This window comes from Anopheles gambiae, chromosome X, assembly GCF_943734735.2.
Source record: "Anopheles gambiae chromosome X, idAnoGambNW_F1_1, whole genome shotgun sequence".
NCBI classification, from domain to species: Eukaryota; Metazoa; Arthropoda; class Insecta; order Diptera; family Culicidae; genus Anopheles; species Anopheles gambiae.
This window is the reverse complement of record NC_064600.1, coordinates 20,214,917-20,235,724: the sequence shown is the minus strand read 5'-3', so window position 1 is coordinate 20,235,724 and position 20,808 is coordinate 20,214,917. Positions and strand designations below refer to the sequence as shown.

Sequence of the window (20,808 nt, the reverse complement as noted above, 5' to 3'; positions counted from 1 at the left end):
TTTCATTCCTATCTATAGTTTTTAATGAAAAACAAAAGCTAATTTTGTGTGACGTTATTGGAGCAAGAATAATCGGGAATTCGAGCAAATTCCCTTAAATTGGAGCCTTAAACTTCCCTTAAACTTACAGAATCACTCGGAAATTATGTTTGATGTCGTTATAGTTGGTCATGTACCCAGTTTATACTTAAATACAGTAGAACGTCGATTATCCGGCGGGCGGCTTAACCGTGCGCATAAATGTGACAGCTGTTCAAACGTACAGCGAAAATTGCTGCGATAGTCAATCGGGCAACCAGGTTTTTGTGCAGCTCTGTAGTGTCTAGTGGTGTTTTCGAAATTTATTTTTGTTCATGAACAGTGGTTAAACCTATAGTTATTGATTAAAATAATATTATACTAACGATTTATCGATTGATTCAAGGTGAATTAATCATAAAATTAGTGGATTTTTTTTTAATTTTTATATGAATTTGACATTTCTTGGACCATTATCCGTGCAAATCAATTAACCGGCAAACGCCCGGTCCCGTACTGCCCGGATAATCGACGTTCCACTGTATTCCCTGCGACATATCATCTAATATTTGACCTCGTACATACATAGATCTTGACCTTGCTTCTCATATTGATACACTTTGATCTGGTCACCCTAAAAACAGGAATTGACAGCCGTCGGAAAATGTCGCATCAGTTGTAAGGTTCCGCGTAACCACTTGCCAAACAACAAGCGGACCGAGAGGGAGACGAATTAGGCCCCCGTTTTGTCTAGACACAAGCAGTGGTGAAAGCAAAGAAGAAAAGCAAAGAAAAGGAAAAGCACTAGTTACGTTCACTCACCACAAAGACGCACGGAATATCTTCGACCAGGTGCGCGTGGGAACATAAAAGTGTACATCAAACCCACCACCCAGCACCTCTCGGCCGCTTCATTGCTTCTACCGCGCCACGCGGGGCTCTGATGTCAGTTCGGACCGGGCATCCCCTGCTCCGTTGGTGAGCGTCGGTTATTTTGATTGTGGCCCGCGGAGGTGTGCGTCGGGTGTAAATCCAAGCGTGCGTCTGTGTGTGTGAATATCTTTCGAAAGAACGAATCCTGCAATGCAATCGATCAGGTAGCAGCAACAGTCAACCTTACGTGCGATCGAGAAAAGACTAGGCCGTACGGGGTAGAGGGGGCGCGTCGATCAAAAACCATCTTGCGTCGCCGACCGTCGGAGGTGGTGTGGCATATAGTGTGCCGAAGGTCGTGACCGAACCGTGAAGTGCGATCCCCGGGGTTGTTTGCCTAGCGAGGCAACCGCCACCAATCGCTGCGCCCATCAACAAAACTCATCGTCCATCAGCGTTACGCGAGACGAAAATAAATCCCGAAACGTCCGACCGGGGAGGGGACGCACGGGAACGCGAGGAAGCTTTACATTGGCAGTCCGAACAATAGCGGGGGCATTGATAGCGAGCGCGTCACGGTAGAGTGGCCCATTAGTAGCATCCTCACAAACACACAAACACACATCCTCAAAATGGCCATGTCCAGCTGGATGATCCGGCGAAGCTTAAGGCAAAAAAGTGAGTGAATGTTTACTACCTCCTTCACACCCTTGATCCTATCATTACAGGTCTGACTGGTTGAAAGGTCATATGAACACATCCTCCGCGCCCCGCGTGCGCCCCCTGTGCGCAGTGTGGGAGTTCAGTGACCAATCGCAAAAACAAAACAAACAATCAGTTCAGGAGGTTTACAGGGGCGGCGGTCCGTACGGGGAGGAAAGAATGCTTTCGGATCGGAATCCCCCAGCCGAACGCGTGTCCCACTCCTTTGTGTGTTGTATGTTTTTCAACAGTTAGCCTCAGTCTACCAGGATTAAAAATAACCAACCACCTAATTGCAATCTCATTCCTGTTTTCGTTGCGCCCTACCCCATCCGCTATTTTCTGAAACATTCAGCTGTTTTCCAATTGAATGATACATCTTTTTTTTTCTTTATGTACACTGTGCGCCACTTATCGTTTCCGTTTTTTTGTAGATCGCCCCGCACCGGAAGACTGCTACCGACTGGACATGGACAAGTCACTGCGGGAAAATGCGGTCGATATCTATGGCGGGCTCTGTTCGCCTCACACGACCGTGAACAAGCGGCTCAGCTTGTTGAATGGGCTGGCGAAGCTGATCGACCGGTGGAAGCGCGACGCCGGCCTGGACAGTGGTGCCTCGCTCGAGCCGGCGATCCAGCCGCCAGGCCGGTCGGTCGGGCTGCTTGCGGCCGAGCGGGACGCTTGTCTTGGGTATGCGGTGCAGCAGTGGGTTTGCTGTGTGGCACGCAGTCTCGTTCACCCGCTGCCCCAAATACGGGCTGGTGCGCTCCGGGTGATGCGCCGCCTGCTGCTAGCGCCGAGCGATCTGCGCGAGTTTAACCGGTTACAGCTGCCGCATCTCGTCTGCCGCAGCCTGGACGTGATGCTGCGGAATGGGGAGGAGCGGCTGCAGGCGCTAAAGCTGGTGCGTAGGATGCTGGTGGTCGCACCGGAGGAGCTGCAACCGGCCCTCGTACGCTGCCTGGTCGCACTGTGCGAAAGTGGCGCAGGCGGCATGGCCGGATCCGCAGGACCTGGCGGAGGTGCTGGAGGAGGCGGCGGCGGCGGCGGCGGCGGCGTTCCAGGAGCAGCAGGAGCGGGCGCAGGAGGTGCACATTCGGGCGTGGGAGGATCTGGTGGAGAGGATCGGCTGCTGCGCTGCTGTCTGGCGACTTTGTGCGAAGTTGGTGTACTGAATCCGCTGCTGCTGATCGAGTGTGGCGGTGTGGGCGTAATTACGCGCAGCGTGCTGGAATGCCACAGCCCGCGCATCGCCGAGAGCCTGTGCGGTGTGCTGCTGTACCTGCTCGAGTGGCCCCAGACGCGCGACATTGCGGGCGTGCGGTTGGATTGCTTCGCCGCACCGTACTGCGACTTTACGTACCGCATCGGCATCCTCGACCGGAACAAGGACGCGCGGGATCTGCGCTTCACCTGCAGCCGGTTGGCGCTGCTGTCAGTGCTGCGGTCCTGGGCCGGCACGATCGAGTTCTGCGACCCGCACCGACCGTCCGGGCTGCGCGCCTTCATCGATATCCTCTACCTGAACCAGCTCGAGATTCGGAAGGTGGTGCTGGATCTGCTGTACGAGCTGATCGGGCTGCCGCAGCCGGTGTGGACCGACGAGTACTCGGTCGCGATGGCGGCGGTGGACCCGGCCGAATATCAGGACGCGTGGCGCCTGCACGAGGGCTTCGTCGCGGCGGAAGGCATTGCGATCCTGCCGAGCCTGGCCGGGGCCGTCCCGAACCTGTGCGAAATCCATCTCGCCCTGCTGCTCTACTGCTTTGTCGAGAACGGGCTGCTGAACGCGCTGATCGAGGTCATCGTCTCGAGCGACACGCTCATCTCGGTCCGGGCGACGATACTGCTAGCCCGCATCACCCACCAGCTGCACTGTCTGCTGCCGGCGGAGCTGTGTGCCCGGACGCCTACCGCCACCCTGCCGATGCTGGTGGCCCGCGCCATCGAGGGGAACCATCAGGCGCGGGCGGCCATCACCGCACTGCAGCAGCATCACCTGATGCTGCAGAACCGACCGGCCAGCTGCAGTCTGTACCTCGACTGCATCATCCAGAGCGGCGAGCTGATTAACACCCGTGCGTTTCGTCGCGAGCTCGTTGCACCGGTGCGAGTCGCCGGAGGGCAGGGCAGCCCGTTGGGGGTGGGCGGCGTAGCCAGTGCATTCAAGTACGGCACGCTGGATGGGCTGAAGCGGTCGCGGCACGATTCGAGCAGCTCGAGCGGTGGCGGCATCGGCAGCGGTTCGGCCGGTGGCACGTTCGGTGGACTGTTCGGGAACATCTTCATGAACAGTAGTGGCGGCAGCGGCGGTGGCGGTGCGTACGAGTGGAGCGCCAACTACGACGGTTTTTTGCGGGACGTGTCGCGCACCACCAGCCGCACCGGTTCGATGAAACGGTCGTCCAAGCGCAACATGCTGCAGCAGCTGTGGGCCAGCATTACCGAGGGCGACCGGTTGCTGAAGGAATCGAGGGTGCTCTCGGTGAAGGATGCCAACCTGTGGGACTGGGACATTATCATCACGATACTGCGGGTGTGTGTGTGTGTGTGTGTGTGTGTGTGTGTGTGTGTGGTAGCATAGTGTTGGGAGTTTAGCGGCAAGATACGGTTATTTAATATCGCTTGATGATTGTTCTTTTCAGTCGGACTTGTTGGGCACGAAGCTAGACGAACAGAATACACGCTTTGTGCGCCGGATTGTGGACTACTTCAAGCCGAGCAACAACCGCTTCTCGCACCAAGACTTTGCGCATCTCAACAGCAACCGGCAGATGCCAGCATACGTAACAGCTGGGCTGGAGCTGATCGATGCGATGCTTCAATCGACGGAGGTAAGCTCGGAAGGGCTTTGATCGAGCTCTTGAACTAACATAACCCCCCTGTGTTTCCAGCTCGAGTACATACGCATCCTGACCGATCTGTTCACCGACATCAGCCGGCAGCTGCTAGCAATTCACGCGAAAAAGTCCGCGCACGAGTGTCTGTTCAGTCCGCTGCACATGACCGGCACGATGTGCCAGCACTACTTCCTGTTCATTGGGCGCATGTGTCGGACGGAGGGCGGTCTCGAGATACTGCGCAACACCGACGTGTTCAAGGAGCTGTCCACGATCGTGCTCAAGACGAATCACCTGTGCTACGTGAAGCTAATCGTGTCCGGGCTGGACTACAGCCTCGAAGGCGAGCCGCGTGTCATACTGGCGAAGGCGCTGCTGCGGCACCCGTCGCCAAAGGCGCGCCTGTACGCAACGCAGATGCTGCGCGTGCTTCTCCGCGCCCGGCTGCCCAACTTCGAGGTGTGGGGCATACAGCTGATGCTGAAGCTGGTCGCGGCCATGCTCGGAGACGGCCAGGCTCGCTGCGTCCAGACGGCAGCGCTCGAGCTGCTCGAGGAGGCGTGCTACGAGCGGGCCTACCTGGAGGAGCTGGCACACTTCTGGCCCCGGCTGGACAAGCTCGGCCATCGCGGCAAGATGGTGATGATGCGCTTCTACTCGATCCCGCGCGGAATCTTCCATCCCGAGGCACACACGGTGCGCGAGCTCGAGCAGTGGGTCGCGGTGTACAACGAGGAGTACGTGCTGCTGGTCGAGGCGGACACGCACGCCCACCTGACCCAGCATATACGTACGGAGGACGGTACGTACAGCAGACGGCACGTGGCAAGCGGTTCCCCGGGTGAGAGTGGGGGCGCTGGCGCCCCGAACCTCGCCCCGCATCTGTACGGGCAGCTGGTGCAAACGAGCAAAGGTTTCTCACAGCTGCTGACGCACGGCCGGCTGCTGGAACTAGCGGAGCGGGTCCGAGCGAGCCAGTGCAGTAACGAGCGCGACTGCCTGCGGCTGAAGGCGGCACTGTGGGCCCTGATGCATGCCTGCACCAGCAAGGAAGCTATCGAGTACTTCACTGAGCACGTACCGTGGCTGCTGGCCCATGTGGTGCAGCTGGTGCGTAGTGCGGACGTGTACTCGATCCGGGCGACCGCACTCGGTGGGCTCTGTCTGGTGGCGAGCACGGCCCAGGGTGCCGACGCGCTGCGTACGATGGGTTGGGTGGCGGTGCGGCACGACCGCAACACCCACTGGCCGGTGACGGAGCCGAACTATTGGGAAACGGCGGTGTCCGCATCGAGCGCCAGCAACGAGAGCGACTGCGAGGGCCCCGGGCGACGGCGACACAGCTTCGCTTCGACCGAAGACGACAGCACAGCCAACAGCATGTCCTTTCCGGCCTCCTCCTGTCTGGTCTCGGTGACAGGGGAGCTTTCGCCCATACCTGGTAGCTCACACCCGGGCAGCGTCGAGCGGGAGGTCATCAGTGGTCGCAAGCACCATCGGCATCTGTTCCACGTGCGACGACCCTTGCTCTCCAGCTCGTCTGCGGATATGACCGATCCGGAGGATGTGCAGCAGCTGCTGGACGGCAGTGAGCGGCTGTTTTTTTCCTTCCGCACTCCTATGTTTATCGAACCGAGCGAGTCCAGTGCCAAGATTCGCAGTCTCGATCGCAAATACCATCGTCTCAGTTTACAGCAGTAAGTTGAACAGTAGAAAGCGGTACGCACATGGGGATTCATTCGTTTCTTTTAAATCTTTCTAGCTACTCTTTAAGCGAGGATGGACATCCCAGCGTTAAGATGAAACCTTCATTTCACCCCACCAAGTCAAATACGCAAGGACCTTGTTTTATCGGTAAGAGAGTTAAGCTAGAACACGACACGAACCATTCCAATCGGTGTCCGAGTAAAATAAAAACTCCCCTTTCCGTTGCTCTTTTTTTTCATTGCCCTCCTCTCAGGAATTTGTTTCCCGCTAGACATAATGGAGCTGTTCCCAGAGCTAGAGAAACGTCGCTCACTGGCGCTCGGATCGCTGGTACAGCTAGATCGCTCCAAAACGCGAACCAAAAACACGGGAAGATCGATGCAGGTGACAAAGGCGCGGGTCAAAACCGATCCAGAGGTGCACGAAGGCATTGTGGTTGATTACGAGTGCGAGGCAAAGGGCTTTGCGTCAGCCCATTCGTCGTTCAATTCGCCCTCGTCTTCCTCCCAACACAATGCGAATCCCCACGACACTACGGAGGACGGTCAGCCGCAGTGGTGGTCGTACGCCATGCACAACCGCTCCCAATGCGTCCGTTGTTGCCGGAGCAAGCGTCCGGAGGAGAGCTGGAACCTGGCGGTCGACGCTATTGACCGACCCCCGTTAGACGAAACGATCGCCAATAACGTGCTGCGGCACGTGCAGCGTATGGCGAACCCAGTGTGGAGCAAGCAATCCCGCAGCGTCCTGCTTGATTTAAAACAGTCTCACCCGACCGCCTTCCAGAACGTTTGCCTGTACTCGGAGGTGTGCCAGCTGCTCGGCTGCAACACGTACCGGCTCGGTTCGCGCCGCTTCCTGCAGGAGCTGTTCCTGGATCTCGACTTTTTAGGGACCGGCAATCAATCAATGACCGATGGCGCCACGAGTGGTAAGCAGCAGCACCAACAGCAGCCACAACTCATGTTAGCCGCAACCACTGCCAAAGCACTCAACACCCCGCTCCAGATCCAAACGCAGAATCTCCCACCGTCGGCGGTGCCGAGCAAGGGGCCGCCGCTCGCCGGTGGCGTCGCCTTTCTTCTTCGCTCACCACCGCTCGCCAGTGTGCACGAGGCGAGCGTAGAAAATCTGGACGAAATGTCGTCCACGCCGAAGCTGCCAAAGGCACGGACTACAATTGTTGTGCCCGAGCCACCCCCGACCCGGCAGCCGGCCGAAGAAGAAGTCACCATGCGCTTAAGTGAACCCACCACCGTTTCCTCCTCATCTACCACGCTCCCGCCTACCGTTGCCCATCGACCACGTTCAATTGGAGCGCAAAGCTGCAGCGCTGGTGAGACGGCCAGTACGCGACCCCGGTTCAACACGCTCGAACTGGACCTAAGCTGCTCACGAAACAAATTTCCAATCCGGGACCGAAGCAAGAAACACGACTTCTCGCCGACAACACCGACTGGGACGCACCCTGCATCGACTTTACCCTTGTCCGCCAGCAGCTCGTCAGCCTCGTTCATCAGCACTGGCAGTGTGTCCGCCGTGACCAGCCCGATGCAGGCATTACCGGGCGCATCGGCCACCTTCGGTAATCTGTTCTGCGAGCAGCGGTTAAGGCTCAAGTCGTCCAAATCGGAGGCAACCCTCATGAAGAACAAGTAAAAATGTAAAGAGAGAGAGAAAGAGAAAGAAAAAAAAAACTTGGTGAGAGAGATAGAGAGAGAAAATAGAAAGATATAGAAAAGAAAAGACAGGTGTAGAGAGAAAAACAGGAAGAGATAAAGAGAAAGGAGACAGAGAAAGAAAGATAAATAGAAAGAGAGAGAAAGAGAGAGATAGAAAGAGAGAGAGAGAAGCAGAGAGAGAGAGAGAGAGAGAGAGAAAGAGATAGAAAGAGAGAGGGATGAAACTCTGTCTCCATTGTCTAGTCAGGAGCCTTGGATAGCTAGATAGAGGCACTTTGAAATGTTCGAGTAAATTTACTAGATTTGATTATTTTTGAAATATACATTGCATACTATTCTATTACAAGGCCATGATCGTTATCAATTAAAAAACGAAATAGAGGGACCAGATCATTCCATTGAAGTTGGAGCAATTCCAAAGATACGTTAGCTGTAGGAAACGACTATGCTATCTGTTCAATACCTCCTTCCACCACGTGCGCGCTTATTTATTCTGCGATACATCGTATTGGATGCATTCCTATTGGACCTATTAATACTACTGCGAGTACAACGGTTTATCTCCAACCTTTCCAAGAACCGGGAGCATGTTGATTTTTTGTACGAAGTCGATGCTGTTGTATTGTATTTAAACAGCAGTATGAAATTTGCAAGAGCCGGTTTCGTAGTACAGTCGTCAACTCGTACGACTTAACAACATGCCCGTCATTGGTTCAAGCCCCAAATAGACCGAGCTGCCATAAGTAGGGACTGACTATCCTGTTATGGAGGGTAATCCAAAAGTCTCTGAATAGCCAACCTCACAAGTGGTACAGGCAGGCCATGACCGATAACGGTTGTTCAGCCAAAAGAAGAAGAAGAAGAAGGAGAAAAAGAAGAAATTTGCTAGGAGTAGTGCTGCAAAATGTCACTATCAATGTCATAAAAAATCTGACTGAAACGAAATCGATATCAGCGTCACGTACTTAATTGTGATAATCAGAGGTGATACTCAGAACGATTGGTGTGACTAATATATGCTCATGACATGTTTGCGACCATCGCTTGGTCAGTCACTTTATCATGACTTTTTTTTACTTTTTTTTTTAGATCAATTTTGCAAAATTTCACTGACATAGTCATGAAAAATTCTGGCTAAAACAAAATCATCTCAGCGTCACGAGCTCTACTGCGAAGATAAGCCTTAAACAGTTGGTGCGACCATCGCATGCTTGGTGACATTGTGTGCAACTAACTCGTGTTCAATCACTTGGTCGCGACATTTTCAGTCGGTGATCATCGCGATGGTCACGGGAGATATGCATTGCGTGCGAGTGATTCCAAGAAACAAAATGAGCATGTTTTCTCGCTCTGTTTGTCCCGACAAATAATCAAAACAGATAGAGGGAGAAAGCATGCTCATTTTGTTAATAGAGCCTACGCGCCAAGTATATTCCAAGAATGTTGCGATTATCGCCGACAACAATGTCGTGACCAAGTGAGTGACAAAAAGTTGGGTGCTAAACTAAATGTCACCAAGCATGTGATTGATTCTCCAACAGTTTGAGTATAGTCACTGATCATCTCAGTTGTGTACGTGATCTGATTTGAGCTTCGCTTCAGTCATGATTGTTAATGACTGAAACAGTGGCATTTGGCAGCACTGTTCACAGCCAGAAAAAATCATGATTATGCTTGTGCCGGCATTAAGCTAAACTTGTCAGTCAGAGTATCGCGTTGGACTCAAGAATTCACATGTCGTGTTCAACATGTCATGACGCACTTTTATTGACCATCAGCAATGAGCATCAAGCTACCACGGATATGTTCATTGTTTTCGTTGGTGAAAATCTCGTGATACTCATGACATTTTGCAGCACTGGCTAGGAGTGTTGTAGATTTTTTTGTGGTAGCGTTTTTTTGGCATGTACGTTAGTTTCAGTTCATTTTTTCTTCTTTGCCATCGAACGAGTGTCTACATATATTTATATTTTTCCCATGTGGGCTAAAATCTATGCCGCCGGCGTATGAAAATTGTAGATGTGTACTGTGCATCACGTTGTCGATAGCAATAAGTTGGGATGGCGAGAAATCGATACCGTCGGCAACAAATGCATTGTGGATGATCGTAATTGGAATTAATATACAACCGTTTTGTGTTTATGTCTGTGTCTCTTTCTCTCTCTTTTTGGATCTCTCTTTCTCGCTTACGATGGAGCACGTCTTTATGACATAGCCCGATCAACAATTTTTCTCCAGGATGCTCGGTTCCTGGCAGCAGCCTATCCATCCCTGTGGACAACCGATCTCTAACAGGTCTCGCTAAACCTGTTGAACCTAAACCGGTGTCGAATACCTTCTTGGTGGGGTATGAGTCCGGCATCCTCGTACCATGCCCAGCCATCGCATACTGCCAGCCTTCGCCACCGTCAGGATGCTCGGTTCGCCGTACAGTTCATCAAGCTCGTGGTTCATTATTCTCCTTCAAGTTCCATGCTCGAACACATCGCCAAACGGTCTGGAGGATGCGTCGCTTAAACACGCCCAGAACGTTTGCATCCTCCGTTCGGATGGTTCAAGACTCGTGTCCATAGAGGACCACCGGGCGAATCAATGTGCGATATATCTCACATTTCGTGCGGGCTTGAAGTCTGCTGGATCTCAGCAGTCGTTGAAGCCCATAGTATGCCCGATTCCCCTGAACAATGCGTTTCCGTATTTCGCTGCTGATGTCGTTGTCCAAAGTAACGACCGTCCCGAGATAGCAAAATTCCTTTACTACCTCGAGACTGTCGCCGTCAACTAATACACTGCTTTTCAGATGGTCTGAGTCACCCGCAAGCAGGTACTTCGTCTTCGTCGCATTGATTCTCAATCCAATTCTTGCTGCTTCGCGATTAAGTCGGGTGTACGCCTCACACACTTTCCACACACTGTTGTCCTGCCGATGATGTCGATGTCATCCGCGAAGCCAAGAAATTGGAGGGACCGGTAGAGGATCGTGCCACAGATGTCGTTGTCTAGCCCCGCGCCTCGATTGACACCTTCCAGAGTGATGTTAAAGAGCAGACAGCAGAGTCCGTCACCTTGCCTCAGACCCCTGTGAGATTCGAACGATTCCGATGTCAAGTTCAACACTCACCTTGCACTGCACCTCGTTCATGGCGGTTTCTACTTCATAGGGCTGACAATCTCATCCAGAGATGGCGGGGGCACCTCGTCGTCTGCGCCAATGCTGTCGCTATTGTTACTACTGTGCTGCTGCTGTGGTGGTTTCCTGGTTCTGCCACTTGCACCAGCCTCTCCTGCATCTGCTCCATTCAGGTGTCACTTCAATGTATCACTACCATCTTTCGGTTACCTCCCGCTCGTCTGTTAGGTCAGGTCTGTCAGGATTTCCTTCCACATCCCGGTACATTGCGGTTTTAGGTGCAAACCCGCTCCGTGCTTCCTTCAATTTCGTGAAAAACAAGCGGGTGTCCATCGACTGAGCAAGCTGCTCCAGCAACTGTTCGTCTGACTCTTCAAAATGACGCTGCTTGGCCCTGAAGAGCAGCCAATTTTATTGAAATAGTGGTGAATTGATTGAGTTTCTTCTCTAATATATCCCGAATACAACGTTTGTTAAATGATCATTTTGTGTCTTGGAAAAGTTGGTTGCTTCGCTGTTGAATATTTCTCAATAGACTTATTTCCTAAAATTAGCCAGTTTGATCATAATTAAAAATTTGTGGTGGTAGATATTCTTCAGCACGAATAACGTTTTTAAATATTTCGATCAATTCCCTGGCATAAACTTTACAACACACTAGCACACCACTTATATAGTCCTACGAAACACCTCCAACTGATAGCAATCAGCAATGGGAACTGTGGCCTTTAAAACTGATCGTGGTTTTAATTTCAGGCCCGGTTTAGGCTCGGGCAATTCGGTTCATTTTCATGAACGTGAACGTACTAATTTTTATGTTGAATGCACGGACGGTATCACAATGACAAAAAGGACTCATATAAATCGACAAAAATGTATTAAAAACTGTATTCCCTAATTATAATTTAGTACCGCGAGCCCAGTTCAACCTAAACTGCATAAGCTCCGCTGCACAAATGAAAATACTCACTACATGCGTGCTGTAAGTTAGCTCTCCCTCTATTTTGCTCTGTCTCTCTCTATCTCTAGCTCTCTCTCTTTCTTTGAAACAAAATTCATGTCAGCGTCACGCACTTAATGACCAGATTACCAACCAGATGCTTGGTGTCATTTTGAGCGACCAACTCTTGGTCAGTCAGTTGGTCGCGACATTTTGTCTTGGTGATCATCACGATAGTCATAGGTGATATGCGGTGCTTGTGATTTGTTACAAGAAACAAAATGAGCATGTTTTCTCGTTCTGTTTAACCCGACAGAAGAGTAGAGCAAGTAAAGTAGACAGAGCGAGAAAGCATGTTCATTATATTGCTTGGAACCACACGCCAAGTATATTCCATGAATGTCGCGATTATCACCGACATAAAATGTCGTAATCAAGTGAGTGACCAAGAGTTGGGTGCTAAATGTCACCAAGCATGTGATTGATCTGTTTTGTGGGTTTACAGGGGTTACAAGTACTTTTATTTATCACCACTTAAGATAACAGGATGGGTGTGTGTGTCGAACTGATCGCTTCGGTGTCGAGCAAAAGAGAGAGCTTCGTTGCCACATTGCCACTACTTATAAAGCCTAACTGAGTGCCTCTCGCGGGCACTCCCTAGCTTCGGGTTTGCTATAAACTAAAGCATGCGTTACACTACGCTAACCTTAGCATGCAGATCCCATAACAGATCCACCAACTGCTTGAGTCTCACCTCTAATCATCTCAGTTGTGTACGTGAGCTCATTTGAGCTTCGTTTCAGTCATGAGTGTTGGTGACTGAAACAGTGGCATATGCTTGACGATTATGCTTGCGCCGGCATTAAGCTCAGCTTGTCAATCAGAGTTTTGCATTTGACTCAAGCACTCGCATGTCGTGTTTGGCATGTCATGATGCACTTTCATTGATTATCAACAATGAGCTTCAGGGTACCATGTATATGTGCATTATTTTCGTTGGTGAATATCTCGTGATGCTCATGACATTTTGCAGCACTGGTTTAGGGTAAACGTACATATAGTGTTGGTAGTACCAATAGTGGTGGTATTGCATTAAAATGCGCTCCATTTGATAATTTAAGAGCAATTAAGCTGTTTATGTTCTTGTGAAATGTTCTATAGTCTTTTACAAAGGGTTTAAAAGTTAAATGGGACCATTTCGTTACATAGTGACAGAAAAATCCATTATTTTGTGAAAGTTGTCAACATTCTTTCAAAATCTTTAGGATTTAATAACGAAAATCATATTTTTGTCAACGCTGTAAATGACTACATAACATAAAATGTTACTTATATGAGCTGGTAAGTGATGTTTTTCATTCTAACTAGCCTTATCAATTTGGCCTGAATTCGAAAAGAGCTTGTGGCGACCACGGTGTGGCCCTACCACTGTTCGGAGCTGACCTCCGGTTGTACACACCGCACACGGTTAATCCAGGAAACGTCAGCCTGACATACACCGCGCACGGATTAACCGAAGACGTCAACGTGACATAAGCCACGAGGCCGCGCAATACACTTCCGCCTCATCTTTTATAAAAACCCAGCGAACACTATACGCGATCTCTTTTCCCTTTATTCTCTTCTCAAAGACACATCCAATTTTGTAAACCACTCGACAAAGTTAAATAAATCTTGGCAATCTCAAAATATAAAAATGGTCTACCGTTTATTCAGGTAGCCAAAACTGGTGACCCCGACGTGATTGCCAAGAAAAATTTCTTTTGTTATCGCGACTGCGAGTTTTTCGACGCGAGTGCGTTTGTTTTATTGTGAGTGTGTGCGTAGTGCGTGTATTCCGTGAGTGCGTGAGTGCCTCGCCCGACCGAGCATTTTTACCGCCGCGAGTGAAAATTGTGCCAGTGAAGTGTCCACAGGATCCACGATCTGGCAGTCAGCGACCGACCGACCCCCCACGGAAGCAGATCGACGATAGAGAGAGAGAGAGAGAAAGAGCACCCCAACGGTTACACCAGCAGTTCACGCCGACGATCCGGCTTGTGCGACCAGCACACTTGCCGATGTTCCGGCCCGTGTAACAAGCTAACCTCGCCGACGATCCGGCTTGTGCAACCTGCACACTCCGCCGATGTTCCGGCTCGTGTAACCTGCGAACACCGCCGACGATCCGGCTTGTGCAACCTGCACACTCCGCCGATGTTCCGGCCCGTGTAACCACCGAAACACGCTGACGATCCGGCTCGTGCAACTAGCACGCTACGCCGATGTTCCGGCTCGTGTAACCTGCGAACACCGCCGACGATCCGGCTTGTGCAACCTGCACACTCCGCCGATGTTCCGGCCCGTGTAACCACCGAAACACGCCGACGATCCGGCTCGTGCAACTAGCACGGTACGCCGATGTTCCGGCCCGTGTAACCATCGAAACCTCGCCTTACGATCTAAGAAGCAAACTGACGTTACGGCCCGTGTTGCTAGCAGCTTTCGTCGAAGATCCGGCCCGCGCGACCGACAGCTTACGCCGACGATCCGGCCCGTGTAGCTAGTAGCCCACGCCAACGCTTCAGCGTACGACCCCACGCACCGCGCCAACGTTCCGGTCCGGTTCCGGCACACAGCCAGCAGCCTTCGTCATCGATCCGGCACGTGCCCTCAGCTGTCTACGCCTGTGAGACCAGCGACCCGTACCAACGATCTGGCTCGAACCAATTACGCCGTCATTCCGGTAAGCCCAAATACGCCGTCAAGCCGGCCAGTGCAAGCGACATCGTCATTCGCGACACACCATTTTCCGACACAGCGACGCCATTTTATTCGTGTCGGTACAGCGCACCATTTTGTGTCAATCAGTTCAGCGCGCCATTGTGTACGAGCAGACAGCGCCATTGTCTTCGGAACCCTACAGCGGCATTTCGGGTTTTCAAAGCAGCGTGCAGCGAAACCACGATTCTACACGTGGCGTAAAAGATGATGCAACACAGCCCCGACCTGCAGCGCGCTTCCCTAGCATTACGCACGACGACCGATTTCGAAGCACAAATGACGCGGAAAGTGGACGACCTCATTACGAACCTCATTACGAACTCACCTCGAACGAGAAATCCGTCTGAAGTAGTACACCGCATTGAGACCACGGGCCCGCCAACGTTCGCCCGCTCACGTCGTCTACCACCGGACAAATATGCTGCAGCCAAAGCAGAGTTTGAGTCCTCGTCCCAGAGGCGGCTGAGATGAGACCGGCTGATGTTAACGACGCGGCTGCAGCAGCACCTACGATGGAGCCCACCAAAGAGCGCCAAGTGGACACATGCCACGCCATACGACTGAATGTACCGGAGATGGACACCAACAACCTACCGTCGTTTTTCTGTGCTTTAGAACATTGGTTCGCAGCGTCCGGTATCACCGCGAAAATGGACAACCGACGTTTCCATATAGCGATGGCTCAGATACCTCTTCGTTTGTTCTCGGAGCTACAACCGCTACTAGGGAACGTGCCTGCGACTGACCGATACGATTTCGTAAAAAAAAACATCCTCGCACATTACAGCGAATCTCAACGCAGGCGACTAAATCGGTTATTGTACGCGACCGAATTAGGAGACCGCAAACCGTCCCAGCTACTTGCGGAGATGCGTCGTGCCGCTGGCGATACGATTATCGAATCGCTCCTGGTGGACCTCTGGATTGGGAAGCTACCTCCACACGTGCAGTCGGCCGTTATCGCCGCACAAGGAGCAACAGCAGACAAGACCGCCGTCGCCGACGCTATAATGGAATGCATTTCACCTCTCGCCACGACCAGCGCTTGCAACACCATGGCCGAGGTACGCACGACGACCGATTTCGAAGCACAAATGACGCGGAAAGTGGACGACCTTAGCCGCCAGCTCAACGAGTTCATGCGACAGTGCCGCCAAAGCGAACGCTTCTGGACTCACCCTCGTTCACAGCCACCGACACCGCCTCGTCGTGTCATTGACACCACCGATGGACAGTGCTACTACCACCGCCGTTTTGGAAGAACAGCACGATCCTGCCGACAGCCTTGCTCGTATCCAGCCCCCGTGTCCCCGAGCTCGGGTCAACCGCCGTCATCAGCATGAGGATGCGCCGGGAACATCGGATCGCAAGTGAACACCATCTCACCTGTCAGCAACCGGATGGTGATCTTCGACCGCAAAACACAACACCGCTACCTAATCGACACTGGCGCTGATGTTTCCGTCATCCCGAAGTCAGCTAACTACATCCCCTCGAAGCCGTCAACGATGCGGCTATATGCAGCCATCGGTTCGCCGATAGTGGTATATGGTGAGTCCCTCCGTACAATTGATCTTAGTTTACGCCGTCCTTTTTTGTGGAATTTAGTTATCGCGGACGTAAGATCTGCCATCATAGGAGCGGACTTTCTGCGCCATTATCATTTACTTGTAGATCTACGCCATCGCTGTTTAGTTGACGCGCAATCTAACCTTCGCGTAGCCGGTCAGCCGGACACAACCCGACAGTCCATCGTCAAGGTATGTGACGCGTCTTCACCCGTAGCCGACCTGCTAAATGAGTTCCCCGATCTCATTACGAACTCACCTCGAACGAGAAATCCGTCTGAAGTAGTACACCGCATTGAGACCACGGGCCCGCCAACGTTCGCCCGCTCACGGCGTCTACCACCGGACAAATATGCTGCAGCCAAAGCAGAGTTTGAGTCCCTTATACAACTCGGGATTTGCCGGCCGTCTAGCAGCAGCTGGGCCAGTCCGCTGCACATGGTGCGTAAAGCGGATGGTACCTGGCGTCCCTGCGGCGATTACCGCGCTCTCAATGCACGCACCAACCCCGACCGGTATCCGTTGCCATATCTGCACGATTTCACCATGCAGCTGGAAGGCAAGACCATCTTCTCGAAGGTGGACTTACAGAAGGCATACCATCAAATCGCCATCCATCCGGACGACATCCCCAAGACGGCGATCATCACTCCCTTCGGACTCTTCGAATACACCACTATGCCTTTCGGGTTGCGAAACGCGGCCCAAACGTTCCAGAGACTGATCCACAACGTCCTACGCGGTCTCGACTTCGTATTCCCGTACATCGATGACATCATAGTCGCCTCAAGGACACCGGAGGAACACCGAGACCATCTTCGACAGCTTTTCAATCGCCTCACGCAACACGGGCTAACCATTAACCTGGCGAAGTGTGAGTTCGCCCAAATAGAAATCTCTTTTCTAGGACACCGCGTCACCGCCGAAGGCATCCGGCCGTTAGAAGATAAGGTGGAAGCTATTCGTCAGTACCCGAAACCGACCACCGTCATGGAGCTGAAGAGGTTTTTGGCCATGACGAACTTCTACCGACGCTTCATCCCTCATGCCCTACGAGCACAAGCGCCACTATTGGACATGATACCCGGCAATAAGCGGCGCGACAAAACACCGCTTCCCTGGACGCCCGCTACCGACGCAGCCTTCGAAAACAGCAAACAGCAACTTGCCCAAGCCGCTTTGCTTGCGCACCCGGTGCAATCGGCTGAGCTATCTCTTTGGTGTGACGCTTCTGACTTCGCCGCCGGCGCCGCACTACACCAGGTCGTCGATGGGCAGATGCAACCGCTTGGATTCTTCTCCAAGAAATTCGACAACGCGCAACGTAGATACTCCACTTACGACCGCGAGTTGACCGCAGTGTACCTCGCAGTTCGACACTTTCGTCACCACCTGGAAGGACGCTCGTTCCACATCTATACGGATCATAAACCACTGGTTTATGCGTTCCAACAGTCGCTGGACAAAGCATCTCCAAGGCAAGCACGACACCTCGACTTCATCGGACAGTTCACCACCGACATCCGTCACGTGGAAGGGCAGGAGAACGTCACCGCCGACCTACTGTCCCGTATCGAAACAATCCAGTCCTCTTCGACTATCGACTTCAACGAATTGGCCGAAGACCAGTCCCGCGATCCCGAACTGACTGACATCCTCAGCGGTAAAATCAGGACGGACCTGGTCCTTCAACGCGTCCCAATTCCTGGCAGCAGCAAGACACTGTTTTGCGACTGTCCTACCGGCATCATCCGCCCGTACGTCACGAGACCTTTCCGACAACAACTACTTCGTGCCGTCCACAGCATGAGCCATCCCAGCGCGAGAACCACTATTCGACTGATGACCGAGAGATTCATCTGGTTGAACATTCGCCGAGACACCAGAGAATTCGTCCGCAGCTGCTTAGCCTGCCAAACAACGAAGGTCCATCGTCACACACACAGCCCACTCGTACGATACCCGTCACCAGACACCAGATTCGCCCACATCAATCTGGACATCGTTGGGCCGTTCCCGATAAGCAATGGTTACCGCTATTGCCTTACCATCATCGACCGTTTCACCCGCTGGCCGGAGGCCATTCCCATCACCGACATCGCAGCGCCAACGGTAGCGTCAGCTCTGTTTAGCGGCTGGATAGCCCGCTTCGGCGTCCCGGCTTTCATCACTACCGACCAAGGGAGGCAGTTTGAGTCGACCCTCTTCGCCGAGCTCACCCGAGCGCTGGGCACCAAACACCTGCGAACGACAGCTTACCATCCTCAGGCCAATGGTCTGATCGAACGCTGGCATCGCACCCTGAAAGCAGCCATCTGTAGCAGAGATTCTACCCATTGGGCCGATCACTTGCCTATCATCCTGCTTGGATTGCGGACGGCATTCAAAGAAGACATCAAAGCTTCCCCAGCAGAACTCGTTTACGGCAGCACGCTGAAAATCCCGGCCGAGTTTTTCTGCAGCAGCCCACAGACGAATCTTCCCGACACGACCGAGTTCACGCAAACGCTTAGAAAGGCTATGGACAACATTCGACCAACGCAGACCGCCTGGCACGACAAACGAGCTTCCTTTGTCCACGCAGATCTGAGGACATGCAGCCACGTTTTCGTCCGCAACGACACCGTACGCCCCGCCCTTACGCCACCATACCAAGGGCCTTACGAGGTGTTACAGCGTTCCGGTAAGTCGTTCCAGATCCAAATTAACGGTAGATCGACCAACATCTCCATCGACCGCCTGAAGCCCTGCTATTCGCTACAAGAGCCGACACCTGTGTCGCAGCCAACGCCGCCACCACCTGCCCCACCACCACCAGATACATCGTCATCTCCGAACGATTTCTCGACCGGTGTCACTCGTTCACAGCGTCGCGTCATTATCCCGCTTCGTTTCCGGTAACACCAGTCTGATGGGGGAGTACTGTGGCGACCACGGTGTGGCTCTACCACTGTTCGGAGCTGACCTCCAGTTGTACACACCGCACACGGTTAATCCAGGAAACGTCAGCCTGACATACACCGCGCACGGATTAACCGAAGACGTCAACGTGACATAAGCCACGAGGCCGCGCAATACACTTCCGCCTCATCTTTTATAAAAACCCAGCGAACACTATACGCGATCTCTTTTCCCTTTATTCTCTTCTCAAAGACACATCCAATTTTGTAAACCACTCGACAAAGTTAAATAAATCTTGGCAATCTCAAAATATAAAAATGGTCTACCGTTTATTCAGGTAGCCAAAAGCTCATAGCGTCGTATAGTTTTGCCCTGGCTATAATATCATTTGCAGCTTTGATGGCGATGAAGAGATGGTACGTGTCGTGTCTGTATTCAGCCATCTTCTCCAAGATCTGCCGCCTGGTGAAGATCTGATGAGTGGTTGATTTTCCGTTTCGGAATCCTCTTTGATAGTTTCCGATTATCTCTTCGACGTAGAGGACTAGACGATCCTGAAGGATCAGGGAGAATTTCGTATAGGCGGTATTCAACACCGTAATACCCCTGTAGTTGTTGCAGTCAAACCTGTCTTCCTTCTTGTATATGGTTATAGATGATGTCGAGCTTCCAATCACAAGGTAACGAATCGTCAATCCACACTTCGGTAACAATTTGATGAATCTCGTTTTCTAGTCGAGCACCTCCACTCTTGACCAGTACAGCTGTAATTCCGTTGGTTCCGGGTGTCTTGTTATTTTTCAGCAACCGATTCCGACGGAGAGCCTTTTGTGTTTCTTGTATGTTAGGTGGCAATAGCATGACACTATCAGCTGGTGGAGTCATTGATTAATTCATCAAAGCAATGAGCCCACTGTTTTGCTCTTCCAAAGCATTCTTGGAGCGGTGAACTCGTTTCTCTTCGCGTCTGAGCCGTGAATATTCCTCTGCGCATGCCCGCGTACTATGCCATTGCTGCATTGCTGGGTATGCAGTATTCTTACGTTCGGTCACTTATCTGCATTAATCTTCGAACCAGCCAGATTTGATGGGAGTATTTTTCTGACACAGGAGGCCTTCACGATTCTAGTTAGTTTTTTGTATGGAGTTTGACAGTTGTAGGCTGAAATCATGTAAACAATCCATACAAAACCACACAAAAAACTAGCCTGCGATTTTCAGTCTAGAAAATTTTAGCCTAAAAGCTAGAATTAGATTCGAGTACCTGCTCGAAAACACGGTTTTGTTTACATTTATCCCAAGGTGCATTAAAGAAATCAGGTGATCGAATCTGGAATCAAAGTGTATGTAGTCCAGGTGGTCTCATAGCATTTTTTTATAATCAAATTTGAATATCACTTTTTGACAGAACGAGTGAAAACTTTTGCTCCAACGACCTTTCTGGAGGCTTGACGAATACTCAAAACACTCTTAAAATCTGCATTCAGAAGCAGAAGCGATAAAAATCAGTCTTCTAAATTCATACACCTTGGGATAAGCCCACCTGTATATTATACTCCCTCAGATAGCTGCTCGAAAACTGCTATACAATGCAAACAGCTGACAGGCTGAAATTTCAGCCTACGAGTTTCAAACGGAAAGGGCCCCTCAGTTTATTATTTTGGTTTTTTGAGCGTTCCAT

The 20,808-nt window shown here is 51.8% G+C and overlaps 1 protein-coding gene across 1 annotated transcript; it reads left to right on the top strand.

The window, feature by feature from the left end:
- The first annotated feature begins 686 nt into the window (after positions 1 to 686).
- LOC1270527 (rapamycin-insensitive companion of mTOR) lies at positions 687 to 8,171 on the top strand. Its single transcript, XM_061663230.1, has 6 exons — positions 687 to 1,569; positions 2,028 to 4,132; positions 4,242 to 4,430; positions 4,491 to 6,133; positions 6,199 to 6,290; positions 6,397 to 8,171. Exons 1-6 carry the CDS (start codon positions 1,524 to 1,526, stop codon positions 7,800 to 7,802), a joined length of 5,481 nt encoding a protein of 1,826 aa, XP_061519214.1. The 5' UTR covers positions 687 to 1,523; the 3' UTR covers positions 7,803 to 8,171.
- Positions 8,172 to 20,808: the final 12,637 nt, after the last annotated feature.